The sequence below is a fragment of the Spermophilus citellus genome (assembly GCF_964194105.1).
Source record: "Spermophilus citellus genome assembly, chromosome: 6".
NCBI lineage: Eukaryota > Metazoa > Chordata > Mammalia > Rodentia > Sciuridae > Spermophilus > Spermophilus citellus.
In genome coordinates, this window is record NC_138187.1 from 139,691,159 (window position 1) to 139,708,477 (window position 17,319).

General features: G+C 31.1%; 1 protein-coding gene across 2 annotated transcripts in view; it reads left to right on the top strand.

The window, feature by feature from the left end:
* The window catches only part of KCNT2 (potassium sodium-activated channel subfamily T member 2), a 362,366-nt gene that overhangs the window by 266,673 nt on the left and 78,374 nt on the right, over positions 1–17,319 (top strand). For both annotated transcript variants that reach the window (XM_081298140.1, XM_081298141.1), the window contains exons 18-20: positions 663–768; positions 4,629–4,801; positions 15,972–16,106. In XM_081298140.1, the coding sequence (XP_081154266.1) occupies positions 663–768; positions 4,629–4,801; positions 15,972–16,106 (414 nt within the window). The remainder of the gene's footprint in view (positions 1–662; positions 769–4,628; positions 4,802–15,971; positions 16,107–17,319) is intronic.

Here is a 17,319-nt window from a genome sequence, read left to right on the forward strand (position 1 = left end):
TTTCAAGTACATTTCCAGCAAAATCTCTGTTTTAAACTAATTAACTCAATCACTTGCTTCCTTTTGGTAATGCAGCTATGGCTGATAAATATTGAAAGAGTGACACATAATAATTTATTTTGCATTAAACACATTTTGTAAATGTTAACATTACTGGTTGTTAAAAATGTATCTACATCTTCTAAGCTGAAGGTTGAGAACCTTTTCTAGATAGAAACAACTAGTAAATAGCTGAGGCTTTATGATCCTTTTTGCAACTATTTGTTTCTATAGTTGAAGTACAGATGACACCCTAACCCAATAAATACATTAATGAGAATACATGGGTTACAAAAAGCTTTTTTATGGACACAGAATTTTAACTTAATATAATTTTGCATGATAGAAAATATTCTTTTGAATTTTTCCCAACAATTAAAAATATAAAAATCTTCCTTAAATCTCAAAATCTTGTAATAACAGTAACCAAGACTTGATCCTTCGGCCATAATTTGCCAACACCCATTCTAAACTATGTCAAAATATAATTGCAACATAAAGAATTACAAAATCTAACTTCATCAAAATATGGGAACATGTTCAGAATTTATCAACTTAGCTTGACTTGTCCATAAGGAATGTCATATTTTGTGTCTATAGGTAATGTCTCATATTTTTTGCAGCTATGCTAAAGGCTACCCACCCTACTCTCCATATATAGGAAGTTCACCCACTTTTTGTCATCTTCTTCAGGAAAAAGTGCCATTTTGCTGCTTAAGGTTAGACAAGGTAAGCATTATTTTTTGCTGTTGTTTTCTCTGATAACAAAAGAATTTTGCAATTGCATATATTTAAACAATTTGTACAGTATTTTGACTAAAATGTGTTTAAATGGGTTTTTTTCAAAGTAAATTTAATTAAAATGGTTAATTTTATTTTTTACATTTACTGAAATTTACCCAAATGCTCCATGCTTCTGCTAAATTAACAAAATGGATTAGTCAGCTATGTTTTCAAAGGGGAAAACAGAAGTGCCTAAATATCAAACCCATGGACCCTCAACTTTTAAAAGTCTCTGAAATCACATTGACCAAATGTGTTCTATTTATTTACATTTTTGCATCAAATTTCCATGTGGTATCTCTTGACATAAGATAATCTTAACATGGTAGACATAAAAATGCATTTGTGACTGGACTGGAAACTAATTGTTTTGCCTAAGGTCTCTTTTCCCCAAATTTTTATGTACTTTTGAGTTCCTGCCAGGATTATGTAGAGAAGCTGTACAAGATAGTAAAATTCAGAGAATGTTAGCATTTTTGATCTTTTTCACAATACAGTTATTAAGTTGGATCTTTATGAATTTTTCCTCCTAAAAAATAAGAATACAGATAAAATGGGGAACCTTACATGTCCCCTAGAGATTCAAGCATGATACTAATTTAAGGATTTATTTTACTCTAAATTTTGGAGTTGGTGTGAAAATTCCAGCTCCCTACTTACAAAGTTGTGCATCATAAGCAACTAACTTCACACTAAATTTTAGTTTGCTCATCTATAAAATTAGTATGACTTCAATATGAACTTTATAGGGCTTTTGTAAGGATTACATAAATTTAAATGTATTTAATATAATAACATAAGAAAGTCAATAATTGAATAAGTGCTGTATTCACTTTGTTGATATTATAATTATTTCTTCATATGATAAACTTTATAAATATTGGCTGTTGCTGCCATTCTTTAGAAGGAAGATTAAGAGAATATTAGAAAATTCCTGACATTATCTCTCTGAAGTTGCTTTGTAAATCTTTGCCATTGCTCCTATTCACATGGGCCCATTGAAACGGATAATTCTAACTCTCAAGGCCTTATTTCATTTCATATTTTTTTACAATCTCTATTTTATGCAGCATTTGATATTTCTGACCAGCTGTGTATGCATTTCTGGTAACATCAATAAATCCTAAATTTTAGGATGATTTACCTGCATTAATCCTGTCAACAATTAATTTTTCCTATAATTTTTGTTTTATCTGTAGCATTTTTGTTGTTTACTTAAAGAAAATTCCTAAAATAGCATACATTTTAGGCACCATGAAACCTGGACTTACTTCTGGTGGCATTCACTTCTTTCTGATATACAGTTAAAAAGGATATGGTATCAGGAGGCCAAAGATTAGAAATGATTCATCTCCAAGGGACCTGATCCAGTGGAAGGCTAAGCTTTCAGGGATAAGAATTGATAGGGGAGCAATAGAGGATGTTTTAAAGTCAAAGACTATTCCCTGTCTCTTTACTATATTCATAACGCAAAGTTTTCAGTGTTGCTAATTGGCTGGTGATATCTAGAATTAATGATTATGTGGGTAGTATGAGGCTGGTTGGAAGTGGACTTCTCTGGTAAATAGGTGCCCACTTTGACATTATGGAATGGAGTTATGCAGTTGACTCCACTGTTCTACAAAGAGTATGAGTTGGGATCAGTTTGGCTAACACTGTTCCAGTGTTGTAAGGCTGGTGTCTGTAGGACTTATGAACACTAAAGTTTCTGTTCTCTCTGTGATTTACCTTAATAATTGAGCTGCTTCTATATCTCCATAAACAATGTTGTCATTTTTTTCTTCATTTATTTCATAAATATCATTGTTCTCAATGATCTACATCCACTATCTCCTGTTACTATTCTCCTTCTGTGACTTCTGAATGATCTTATTTCTTAATATGACTTCCCATCTACTTAAATTAGTAACTCTCCAAGTGTCTGTGAAGACTTAATGATCTTGTTCTTTACCATTTTCTTTGCTCTTCATTCTTTCTTATACTTCAGTTTTTTTTTCCTGGATTCATTTTCCTGCTGCCTAGATTGCAGCCATTCGAATTTTTATTTAAATAGATTTTGTTGTCAAATGTTTCAGTTATGATTTCCCTTGAAATTTCTTTATTTTGCCCTTATTCTTGAAAGACCATCTTGTTTGGTGTTCAATTCCAGACTATCAGTTTTTTGCTCAGCACTTCAAGAAGTTTATGTAATGACTATCATGCCTCTTGCACTGTTGAAAAGTCATCTGTCATTCAAATTGTTGTTCCTTATGGGTAGGTCCTTTTCCCCCCCGCTGTGACTCATCTTAAGATCTCATTGTCTTGGTAGTTCCAGTCTTTCATTATGATGTGATGACTTTGTATTTCTCTCTGTTGGAAGTGGGATTCACTGAGTTTCCTGAGGATTGGAGGTTTATTTTTTTGTTTGTTTGTTTCATCACTTATAGAAAATCCTCAGTCATAACACTGTGCTTTGTGAACTTTACTATAGACAATTTTCTTAAAACTGACCAGGAAGTTGGAAGAACTTAAAATGTAATATGAATTAATGAACGAAACTGAGTCACAAAAATTACAAAGAAAGAAAGCATTTACTTGAATAATGCTACTTTCTGATTCTTATCTCCTTGTCAGTTATTCTGATTAAATATTTGTTTCCTATTCTCACAGGGTCTTCCAGGTCTTTTAATTTTTCCATCCTACTTTCTATATCTTTCTATATCCTTCTCTGTCTTGCCTTTTAGGTAATCTCTTCAACTCAGTCCTGCAGCTGATCCCTTCAGTAGCACAGTTTAAGAAAATATATAGAAATAGATGCAATATTATTTTTAACATCCGCCTTGAATATTTAAAGTAGCCTATTTTGTTCATATTTTAAGTTCTTTCTCTTATTTCTTTAAACCTCTTAACCATGCATAGTTTATATTCTGAACATAATAACAGCAAAAACTATAATCTTTGTGGGTCTAATTATCTTGTTTATTGTTTCTGTTTATTCTTGGTGTTTCACTTCTGCCAGTGTTTTATGATTTTTTTTTTCTTAAGGAATAATGGCAAAGAATATTCCAGATGTGATGAATCCATAGAGAACTAATCTGAACCCAAGCAAATAAAAATAGCTCCAAGTACATCGGTAAAGAAGTGAAAGGACAGAACACTAAAGCAATTTTCTATAAAGATCATTTAAGTTTAAAATAGTTTTGGTTTAGTAATGTTAACTCCAGCAAATTCTAGACTCAGGAAATAGAGAAGTGTCCTTTAGCTAAAAATGAGCTTTGGTAATATGTCCTTCTGGTTTGTTTGTTTTATTGGTATTATTATTATTTTGAGTATTTGCATCATTATCTTGAAAGCTCAGCTAAGTATTTAGGAGAGATTTTTGTTGTTTTGTTTTATTTCATTTTCTGTTTTATTTAATTTCATTTTTTAGTCTGTCACTTCAGGTGTTCAGTACTGGAAATATCCTTAAGGTTATTTAATTATAATATTGCTATATTTTTGGAAATGAAAGTTATAGGTAGGTAATGTTTCAGTATTAGTTCCCAGATGTCACTTAGTGGCAGCAAGTTTCACATAATAGTAGGACTTGAGCACACACACATTCCTCCTCTTTCAACATCAAGCTACCTATTTACCTTGCCCATGCAAGCTTTTGTTTCCTAACTCAAGTTGGAGAACTGGGCACAGACAAATGTAACTATTTTTAAATTTGTTACAAATTGAGGATTTAATTAATTAATTTTACATTTCCAGATATCCTAAATTATTTTACCAAATTTTAGTGGAGTTTAAAAATGGCATTTCTTTGTATAATTTTTCTTCTCTAGAGTTGCCAGCATAACTACTATGAGGACGCAAAAGCCTATGGATTCAAAAATAAACTAATTATAGTTGCAGCTGAAACAGCTGGAAATGGATTGTATAATTTTATTGTTCCTCTCAGGGCATATTATAGACCAAAGAAAGAACTTAATCCCATAGTACTGCTTTTGGATAACCCGTAAGTATATTTTAAAATACACAAACAAGACAAAGAGTTTTTAATATCATATTATGTATATAAAAATAATTGACTTTAATTTATAAATAGCATTTTAAATCAGACACATTATGGGACATGATTCATTGGGAGATATAGTCTCTGCTGTGATATGTAAAAGTCATAAAATATGGTTATGTTTCACAAATACTACTTAAAACGTAACTGGAATGCTCTGAGAATTTTACATAAAATTGCTTCCCAGTGGTCATCTACTGGAAACAGGCCACTGAAATAATGGGAAGCAGGCCACTGAAATAATTACTATAATTTTCCTTAAATTAATCAACTAGCCTGAAAAATCTCTGCCAAAACTGAATAATTTTGTTTTCTTTCTAAAGAACTATTAATTATCAGAGAAGCATTTATTACTCCATTTTTATATGTTATACTATGGACATCATCATATGTTATTAATATACTACTATTAAAACATACATTCTATAACATATATTAATAGAAATAATACTTTATCATGTATTTATTTTGAAACTATTGGATTGACTTACCTTTGTTAAACAAGACTACATGAGTAGTTTTGTGAAATTCTTCTGCAAATATAAATATAAGTCACTGAATGTGATATTCAAAGCCATTTTATTCTAAAATTATACTATTTCTTTCTATCCCAGGAAATTAATAACAAGTGGTCCTTAGATCAAAGTCATATTTGGGGCTTTTCCCTCTTTCCTCATCCATTCAAAAATGATGCTAATTTTCAAATAAATGAGGCCAAATATTATTGCCTTATCTCTGTGTTTTAAAAATATCAAGAGAAGATCCTCAGAACAGAGATATTTTCCCCAAAATATTATAACTTCATTTTTTTTCTGAATATACCAATATCAAAATTCTCATTGATATATCCTTTTTTTCAATATCTTCACAATGGTTAATTTACATGTTGAGCACATTTGTAGAATTTTAATTTGAAGAATTTTCAGGTTTAATGATGCAATGACTTTGTAATACCTCTTTGCCATCTAAGGAAAGGGTGGGCATGGAGGAACAGAAACTTGGATACAAAGCCAGAAGAAATAAAAGCATATTAACCCAAATTTGAGGAGAAGAAAATTTGGTTTGTGGGATGACTATAGCAATAGAGTGGTTGCCAATCTCTTCCCAAATCTTTTGAACACACCCTAAATTCTGAAGTTTTTGTGAGGGGAAGATATAAAGAGGCTAGAAGAGCTGGCACAGCAGAGATTCTTATTGTGAACTTAAACTTGTCAGGTTTTTACTCTGTTGGTGGAGTGTCCAGTCCCTTCAAAACAGAATTTTAAGATAGGAATTTAGTTGAATTGATGTTCTGGAAGTAGCCTTATCTTGGATGATTGGCTCAAGCAAGATCAGTTCAAGCCCCAGGGCACAGAAAGAAAGATGTAGAGAAGCTTGAGTTGAAGCAAATGGAGCTATACATATAGCATCCTTCTGATAAAGCTAAGGGAAGAAACTCCCCTTTCCTCCTCTTCATGTTACTTGAAGATGAGATTTCTTGTCCTGATAATGTAAAGCTCCTGCCAAAAAACTATCTGTCCATAGTTGGAAGCGGAATTCTCTTTATGAAGTGGAGATAGACTCCTCTGATTCAATCTCCAGACCATCTAAATAATACCATCTGAGAATCACAAATTCCTCCCCCACCCCTCGCCCTTTTCCACCTGGTCCCATTCTGCAGGAGCTAAGGAATCATTCTCATGTACCCTTAAGTAAATTTCAAAGTAGTTTTACCAAGTCAGTCCTTTGCTGTTGATTTTTAATAAACAGGTTACTATCGTGTCTCTATGGAATGATTGATTTTTATATTGGGATTATAAAGGCAGGTGGTTCTTTTTACTGTCTTAGTTCCTAAATTTGATCAATTGTTACAGAAAAATCTGAAAACTCTCCTTCCTTAAATTGCTGACAAACTGGTCGATATTTCTGTACAAATAAAACTGTAGTTTTTATCAGAGAAATTTTATCTGAATAATACCATAGTGATCATTTAATAAAGTTAATATACTTTACCTCCATTCTTTATATAATTATTGTAACTATTGAGTATTTAGTTACATGTTCATTATTGTACCAGGCATTTTACCTGTATTTCTATATTTTATTCCATAAGAAATACATTATATAGAGATTTGGCTCAGAGAGCTCTATACATTACAATGTAAGCATCTAAATAAGCTAAAGTCTAAGTGACTGTGATACATTCTGTCTCTAAAAGATGATATAAAACAGACCCAAAGAAGTTATATGACCTTTACCAAATAAATTCTAGAATTAGAACCTCTAAGCAATCTCTAGCTCACTGTTATTTCAGGTGTAATCATATTTAACTTAGAGTTGTTTGGTACATTAAAAATACATATTCCTTGTAAATTGTTTCTAAAAGCAAGAATATATTTTATCTTCATATTAATTTTGCATTAAAATTTACATTAGCCTTCCTAATAGCTTACATTTTGGAAACCAATAGTTAATGAAAAACTGCTGTAGGATTCTTGTAGGGTTCAATTCATTCTTGTAGGATTTAATTTATTCTTGTAGGGTTTAATTGATTCTTGTAGAGTTTAATTCGTTCTTATGTATTATGATTATTTCAGTTTATTAAGTTATAAGTTCAAAGTTCATGCTGTAAAATCTATTAGCTTCATGTGTGCTTTTCAAAAGCGGCGTCTAACATTTGTATTTGATTTCCTCTGTTCTTTGAGGCAAGAATGAGGAAACAAAAACTGAACACCAGTAAATAATGTTTCTGGAAATTTTATTCAGTCCTTTTTTTCCCCCTTTTAAACGACAAGGCTCACTTTGCTCTGAAATGGCTAGTGTTTTGCAATTCACCTTAAAATAGTTTAAAAAAGATGTTCTCTTTAAAATATTTCCATGTCAAAAAAAATTTATGCAATAATGATTGAACACACTTCTACAACTATTACTTAGTTTTGAGGGTTTGAGAGTTTGACTCTATTTTAAATTCCTGTAAGCACTGCTGAAAATAATATTTGATACATCACTATTTAGAAAATTCAGTTAATTTAATATAACAATCAGTAAAAGATCATAAGTATGAAATTTAAAAATGTTAATTGAATTTACAATATTCACAAATATAATATGGTGAAATAATTGTTTACAGTATTTATATACACAAAGACTTCTATAGGTTAAATTGTAATTAAATGAAATGGTCATATTGAAAAACATCGTTTTCTTAGTTTATTACAGCAGTTCTAATATTTCTGCAGTTCATTAGAACTGGTGTCATTTCTGATTGACTGGCCGTCTGTTGTGTTGGCTCCCTTGCCTCATCAATGTCAATATTTTGATTATGGTTCCTACACAGAAGGTCATCTAGTCATCTGATAATACCAGAAAAGCAAGTTAAAAGCTGAAATCTGTTACCCAGAGGTACACAAAGATGAAGTGGAAAATCCAAGCTTATGCTATTCATTTTTACTAGTCACTTATTAAATTGCCTTTTTTTCACATATAATACCACAAACACTTCAACTTATTTTAAAAGCATTAATAAAATTATTACTGATATTTTTTTATATCAGTGCCCTTACTAGAAACATTCAAACTTTGGCTTCAGACAGAGCTCTATGACAAGATATAAGCTTAACCTCTTGATAGGCCTATTACACGTTATTGAATCTGCAAGCCTCAACTTTCTGATTTAAAATGATGAGAACACTTAGGAAGTTATTGTGAGACTGCATGTAAGTAATGCACAGAAAACACTGATGCAAGATCTGACACAGTTTCCCTTCTGCCAGTCTGTAGATAACACTGACTAGGCACAGAGGTTCATGGGGCTGAAGCAGGAGAATGACAAGTTTTAGTCCAGCCTCGGAAACTTATCCATATTCTGCCTCAGAAATCATAAAAAGTAAAAAAGATGGGATGCAGTTCAGTGCTAGGATGTATACCTAGCATGGGCTTCATATCCCCAGTACCAGAAAAGGAAAAGAAAAAAAAAAAGAAACAGTTACTATTCAAATCAATGAGCAGAAAACCCAATTAATAAAAATATAAAATTTGTTTAGACTATCAGCAGTTAATCTTTAATGTCTTTAGGAAGAAGTAAAGTATTTACAAGTGGAATTAGGAAATGTTAACTAAATAAACTGCTCAGAAAGGCATATTACACTCATTTCTTGAACTTGAATTAAAGAAATTAAATTTATTATGGTTATCAGTTTAATGGGAAAGGAATAATTGTCCTGAATTTTGCAAATCCATGCAAGTTTATACACCTTTTCAGTTCCTAACAATGACTTGCTATTAATATTTGCATATAATGGCATTTTTTATTATCAGATTTTATGACAGTCTGAGGTCTCAGGCACATAAGTAGAATTATAGTTAGGACTAATTATTAAATGTGCTCACTTTGTTCTGTTTACTAACATCAGTTACTTTTTGTTTGTGGAATTTTTATTTCATTAATTACTAATTTCAGCCTGTTTTGTTTTGCATTTTTTTGGTCTCTGAATTTATTCTGCCTTAGATCTATTTTTCTGTCCTCTTATTGATTTGAAATACTTTTTTACATATATAAAGCAACTTTGATCTATAAATTTGCTATAAATAACAAATTTGACATTTGCTTTTTATATTTTGAAATTTTATGATGAACATTATATCTATCAATTATTTAATTTTAATGTAATCACTTTAATGTAATTTCTAATGGTATGGATAGGCTTTTTCTGTTTAGAAGTCAGATTTAAAAAAAAAAAACATACATCTTATTCTATTGTGTTAATGCATTTTTCTCTTATATTCAAATTTTTGTCTGTCCTTTGGGATGAAACCTAAGAAAAGGACATCTGGTTTTATGGATATTTTGTGTTTTTGTTTAGTGTTTCTAGTAATAATGCTTCTCAAGGTAAAAGCTATGCTTGCCAATTAACTATCTCCCAATGACTTAAAAGAACTAGTGTATTAAGAGACTGTGATATAATTTGTTATTCAGTAATCATAGTGACATAAGCTGTCAATTTGTTTAAATGAGAAGGCACAATACATGTAAATACAAAATTGAGGTTTTTTTTTGTATTTCCGGTTTTTTATACCATCTTTTTCAATATTAGTAATAGATGAATACATTTTTAAATTGAATTTTGTAAAGCATATAGCACATTATGACCCTTTACATTAAATGTTTCATCAGGTAATATATATGCTGTCTTCAAAGGGATTGATTTACCTTGAAACATATAAATTTATGTGAAGATGAACTGTATGACCACAATTGAAGAGCAAGTTGTAAGAATTTAGATGAGTGTTTGCCCACTGTAGATACATAGTTGTGGAAGAACTGCACATAATTGAAATTCATGAGTTTTCTAAAGCAAGGCAGTAATTTCAATGACCAATTAGTTTTTATGATCTTTATTAGACAAAGCACAAAATGCAAAGGCCTTCCTCCAACCTGAACTCTAATAGGATTGTTGGTATAACATAAAAGACTTACTTTGACCCAGTGACCTCAGTATGTGTTAGTACCCAGCAACTTTTCAAAATCTTTATTGAACAGAATGATTCATAATATTAAGTGTTGTTGAAAGACTGTAGAAACCTGATGTCACACTGGAACAGATGATCAGAGAAGATAAGCAGAAGAAAACTGAAATGGTTTGAAACTAAAGAAATGAGTCAGACTAAAAAGAAATAGGTATCTAATTAATAGTAAAGAATTTTAGACTCAACTCAGGAAATAAATTATTAGCACTTAAAATACTCATTTACCTGACTGGCACTGTATGAAAAGTTAGGAACAAAGAGAATAAAATGAAAATGATAAAGCAAAAGTAAAATCCCAAACACAAACTAAGGGTTTGGCCCATGTGTGGCTGTCCTCTTTGGGTGTTTTCATCCATACCCAGGCTTTTAAAATTATGAAACAGGGTGAGAGAGAGACACAGAGGGTCTTGAATTAGCAAAGAGAATGGCTTTCCTCCATATAAGAAGCATGACTGTGCCTAGAAAAAGGAGAGTACAAATCTGTACCATAGGAGCTATCAGAGACTGCTGCTCAGTGCATATTATTATAATATTTGTTGAAAACAATACACAGTGGGAGCTTTGAAAATGTTTATAGACCATGATTTAGTAATATCCATACTCTGAAATTTTTGAAGTAATGACAAAAAAACAATTCAATGATGAAAAACAATTCAAAAACTAAAATGTCCAAAATTGTGCATAATACTGTTACATGTGATAGCAAAATGTTAGAAATGACTAAAATAAATAGCAAAAAGTGAAAATAACTTACAAACTGAGGAATTTTAAAATTAGTTTGATATATCTAAATGATATAATATATTGGGCCATTTAATGAGAACAAAGAAATTTGCCGGTGGTAGGAATCTAGTCAAGACAGTAAGAGTGGTATTCTTTGGGTTCATTTTTTATACTTAGCTGTACTGAGATTTCTTTTTCTTTAGAGTATATAGAGATAGGAGAATGGCCAAGAAAAAGAAACTAGGATAGGAGGGAAAAGAATTTCTCTGAGAATCAGCTTGTGGAAAACTGCAGGTGCTATAATTACCTTAGCCTAGAATTTCCTTTGCTTTTTCTTGTACTAGGCAAACTCCTACTTTTCCTTCTATACCCAATTTACATATCACCTCTCTGGCAACTCTGCCTCCAGAGTGCAATGAGTTGTTTGTTCTTTTCAGATTAAAGATATATTGCATTTTTGTGATTTTGTGCATAGATTTAAGCAACTCTGTATATCTTACAACTTACCATGGTATTAATTTTTTTAAAAAAAATATGCCTGAATATTTTTTAAAAATCATGAAATGAAATTTTGGGATACAAATATGCTGACTAAATAGATGCATGAAAGAAATACATCTGTAAAGTGAATGTAATATATTAAGTGATTTCCAAGTAAGTTTTAGGTTTATGATTCTTTTCAATACAAGTAAATATTTTAGTCATAATAAATATTTCTTCAACAATATACATTAAGTCAATCCATAAACTAATGGTAAAATGCATTCATATAATTTTATATAGTTCATATTTTGCATGGGGATATATACTGTATTTATTTGACATGCTGACATAATATGGAGCATGTTTTGATTGTATACATTCCTTATACAAAGTTGCTGTTAATAGGTATGCCTAATGATTACTCTTAATAGGTACTTGCTTTAGGCTATTTAATAAAAAGAAAATCATTGGTTCATTTTCAAGGTCTCAATTTGCATGAGTAACTTTTAGGTTCATCGATAAGATATTTTAGCCATAATTAAGGGTGCTAATTCAGTATTTTTGTAGAATTATGACATAATGTTTCTGATTTAGAAATATGAAGTACTTGTTTTTATAATTCTGAGTGCATCGTGTGATTCATAACAAGTATAATTTTTTTATAATTAATGTTAAGGTAAAGGCACTTACAATTAATTTCATCAGCAGCGTTTAGTTTTGGAAATGCAAACTAAGTCAACTTGCTTCCTTTCCTTAGAAATGCTGCCACTGTTGTGACATTGTGTTTCATTTTGTAACCCATCTGCTACTTAGGCCAGATATGCATTTTCTGGATGCAATCTGTTGGTTTCCAATGGTTTACTACATGGTGGGCTCTATTGACAAGTAGGTGACAAAATCTTTAGCACATTACTACTGTAGTGTCCTGTGGTCTGTTGTGTGCTGTGCCTTGTTACTGCATGATGAGTGTAATTTGTCATGTCAGTATTGCAAATGTGATAAATTATGCATGTAGAGCTTATATTCACTTGTTATACATCTTATATTAAACTCCCTAAGCAGTAACTTATTGTTGAATTAAAACAAATCTCACTGCATGTCAATTTTGTCAGCTGTGCTCAGTTTCCAAAGCTGTTTCAGTTTTTATCTTGTATAAATATGATATTATTAATATTGTTACAGTATCAAGAAAAACCTCTAAGGGTTCAATATTGTGATATATTTATATCATTTCCATAACTTAAATGTAGAAATGCTCATTTTAATTTACATTTGTAAATAGGAATATTTTCTTAAGTTATTCTAATTACACATCTGTTAACAATTTCTAAACATTTTCATCAAAATATCATATGTAGTGCATTTATTTATATAAAATAATTCTTATATATTATAAGACCATAATAAAACATAAAAAGTGAAGGATCAGAAAATTAACATACATGAAGTAACATAAAATACATTACTTTTACATTTTTTTAAAAAATGTCAGTGAATTCAAAATAAAATACTAAAATTAGCCAATTGAGATCTCTCATGTCATCCTACATATGTTGAAAATTATAATTTTAAAAGTGTTCTCTAGCTGTGGATACATTAAAGGTCAACTAGACTAAAGTATATTTAGCTTCACTTCTACATTAACATGATTCATATTATCAGGTATCATAATACTAACCAATTAAAATGAAAATAGATATAGTAAAATTACCATTTAAATACTACACACATTTTATACCCAGTAATGTTATTTTGAAATGATAGTTTTCCATCAAAAAAAAAAAAACTCTAGAAAAATCATATAAGGTAATGAATAAGTCTTTCCTCTCTGCCTTTTATGATATATGCCCTGAAGCAAATTCTTTCTCCACGAAAGTAATTATGGCAAGAAAAAGTGAGAACTTGAGGCCATTAAATTTCTAGGGATGACTACAAATTGATAATTATTTAAAGTTAAGGGTCAGGAACATGGAGGTTTACTTTATAATTCTCTTTTGCTTGTGTTTAAAATTTTCCTTAAAAGAAGACCCCTTTTGCAAATTAAAATGTACTCAAGGATATTCCTTCACACTCATAAATTTCATTTTCTAGTCCTTGAAAAAAGGAATCAGAGAAAGGTGACATAAGTGTTATCACCAATTAGATTATCTGTAACTTTTTTTAAAAAAGAATAAAACATCCAGATTGACTTTCTTCAGCTGCCATCTCGTGGCCAAACAGTGCAAAGCATCCATGCTGGAGAAAATGGGAGTACAGAGAGGTAGAGGAGAGAAATTAAGATAGACAAGTTAGTAGCCTACTTATTAAAGGAGAAAAAAATGATTAAGTACAATTAAATAAATAAAATAATAATTTTCAGTTAAAACATAAAGATAAAAAAATCTATATGGTTCAGGAATGTTATTCCTAATGTATGTTTTCTGTGGATTAAAACTCATATTTAATGATAATTATTGATATTACTTGACAAGGTTATGAATAGACTGAAAATACTTTGTAGATGGAATTCACTGATACATATGGGTATAGGTGGTAGCTGTTAGCAACTTAACCATAGCTACTCCCACGGAAATTTTTGTCAACTATTAAGTTCAGTTTCATTAAATTATTGTTGATTAATTATTCATCTTTCTGTCTTAGCTTCTATCTATATAGCCTCATCCAAACTCACCTTTTGCAATTTTTCCTTTTTCTTTTCCTATTTAATTACCATAGAGTTTTTTAATGGGGAAAAACATTTGTGAAAGCTGAAATATGAGGAAGTAATTTAAAATTATTAGGTGATTTGAAGGCAGATTATTAAGTCACATCTGTGTTCCATAAGGGACTCATTTGTTATACAACTCATTATAATTTTTTCATTGTTGGGGACTGAACCCAGGATCTTACAAGTTCTCTGTCCTGGAACTACAGTGCCAATCCCTGCACAATTCTTTTTAAATTTTATTTTAGTAGATATAAGAAAAAATACTAAGAATTTTCTAGGAAAAAGGAAGACCCAAGTATCCCTAGAGATTTAAACTTGAAGATCATCATATTGATTCGATGTTATGGTCCTAGCCCCTCTTACCATAGGAAATTTATTTGGAATAACATTCTGTTTCCACAGTTTTAGCCATAAAATATCTGCCACAGAACATTGCTCCTGATTCAAGCGAAATATTTTTTCTGGACTCCTCCTGGGGATCTTGGACTCAAGGCTTTGGTAATACTTTCTCACCTAATAACAGAGTAAGAAATCCTTCCTTCCGCCTTCCCCCCAAAAAGGAAAGTATTCCCCCTTAAAGTGACATGGCCAGCTCAACCAATTATGAATTTGGAAAAGATCCTCAGGGACCTGGCTCTTCAATTTAATAATCTTAAATGAACTGTGGTTCTTTCAGTTTTACACTTCCCGTTGTAAACACGATATGGAATCCAATTTACCTTTCCCTTATCTGTCTTCTGTCAACTCTGAACCTAGAACATTCCTGCCCTCATTCAGGTTTAGTCTCTCTGATCCCATTCAGCCCTATTTTTCTAGTTTGTGAAAAGCAAAGACAATGAGAATAATGATGAACCTTTTTCGACTTTAATGGTAAACATCTTTTTCTTTAATTCATAGTGGAAATGGTCAGGTATTTTATCAGTGATAGGAGAAAAGACTACCCTATTATAGCTTTCAGGTATTTGTATCCTAGGTTTACAATCATCAAATGTATCCAAGAAAATCAGGTTATTTAATCTGATCAAATACTTAAAACTAGAACTTGCTCAAAAATGTGTGTAGTCTAAATGGTAGGCTTGAATACAACAGATATGTATATCTTTCCCATGTTCTTGACTGTGTAGAATCAATCTCCAGTGCATAGTTCTTACATAAAGTAAAAACAGACATTTAAAAATAAACATTTTATATTTTTCTATTTCATTAGGCTTAGCCATCTAAATTAATATAGAAATTATCCATCTCTACTCTTACCAAACGAATCTTAGACATTTAAATATATATATATATATATATATATATATATATATATATATATATATATCAAAGTTTGTATCTTTTAAGTAGTATGTTAACTGTAAAAACAAAATTCTAACAAAGTCCTGTATTTCTTTTGGTTGCAAAATGGGTGTTTTCCACATATCATTTACATAATTAACTATATTACTAAGTAAATATTCTTAACACAAATGATTTGAAACTGTAAGGATGTAGTGAAGTCTAATGAGCTCCATATAAAATCATTTCACGTCAGTAGATAATATTGTATTATAATTCCCATTAATATCTATCTGTGCACACTCTAGAAAAGCCATCTATAAGGACAACTTGTATAAATACAGAGATCAGCAAGTCTGGGTGCTAATTCTAACACTGTAGTTAATGTCTTCTTTTCTCTGTTGGTTCTGATCAAAGCCTAGATGATTTGCTCAGGTGTGGAGTGACCTTTGCTGCCAATATGGTGGTTGTGGATAAGGAGAGCACCATGAGTGCCGAGGAGGATTACATGGCAGATGCCAAAACCATTGTAAATGTGCAGACTCTTTTCAGGTATGTGTCTATAACTGAGCCTCTTGTACTCTGTGTTAAACTTGCATGAAATGTAGAATCTATGTGTCAGCAATTTACTGGAAAAGTTCACACCGAATTTATCTTCACTTGTTTACTCATTTCTCACAAAACACTTACTTAGCACCTTAAATATGACTGGCATTAAATAAAGTTAATTTGCATAAAGTTAATGTTTACCCCCAGAACACTATTTCTGCTACATATGTTCTGATTATGGTCTCAGTGGTCAGGGGTGTATATTCACTGCCTAGCAGTCGTCAGGGATGTATATTTAACTAGGATGAAAAGATTGTAAGGCTATGAACAGGTAATTTGTCCAGTTTAGGAGTGAATGCATAACCTTACCCTCATTGTTTTCTAGTCTTTTGTTAATTAAACTAACTCAGATATGAAATCATATTATGCTTACTGTTGAGTAAGTCTAAAAAGTCCTGACAGAGAAAGTCCTGATGTGAGCAGAGTCAAAATCATCTACAAATTAAGACACTGATGTAACTAGGAATGATGTTTTGTAAAATTATCTGAAAATCTAAATATCAGAAAGATCATGATTTCAGTTGTATGAATGAGTTTTGCAGCAGCTTAAAGAAAATATATGAGAAATATACAAGTTATGAATATAAATAAAGCAATCTCAACTCAATGGCCATCCCTCCTTACTCCACATTCATACCATCACAGTGTAGCAATGCAAGTATTGAGACTGATTATCTCAGTATATAGTTCAAGTTCAAAATTCAGAGGGGAGTGCCTAGATGTGAATCTCAATAATGCTTGCAATTTGGGGTATAATTTGAGGGAAATTACTTTCCTTCCTTAAATCTCAATATCATAATTACAAGATTATTTAAGATTTAAAAACATATAATGCCTTAGCACATGGCTGGTAGTTTTTAATAAATATTAGTTAATATAATTGAGCCTTATAATTATCGCTTTCATGTGACAGCATGGAAAAACCACAGACCTTGAGCTCTTGTAGCAGCAAACTTCATGTGGCATGACCTCTTCTAGAGGTGCCATGGACACTATTAACTTGGTGACCTTATTCAAATGTAGTTCCTCATCTATAAAGTGTAGTGGAAAATAATTAACCCACCCTGCAGTGCTAATGTAAAAGACCGAGGATCAGAAATGTAAAGGATCTGCCACAACACCTGGAAAAATCTGTTGCGAATTTGCATAAGAACTG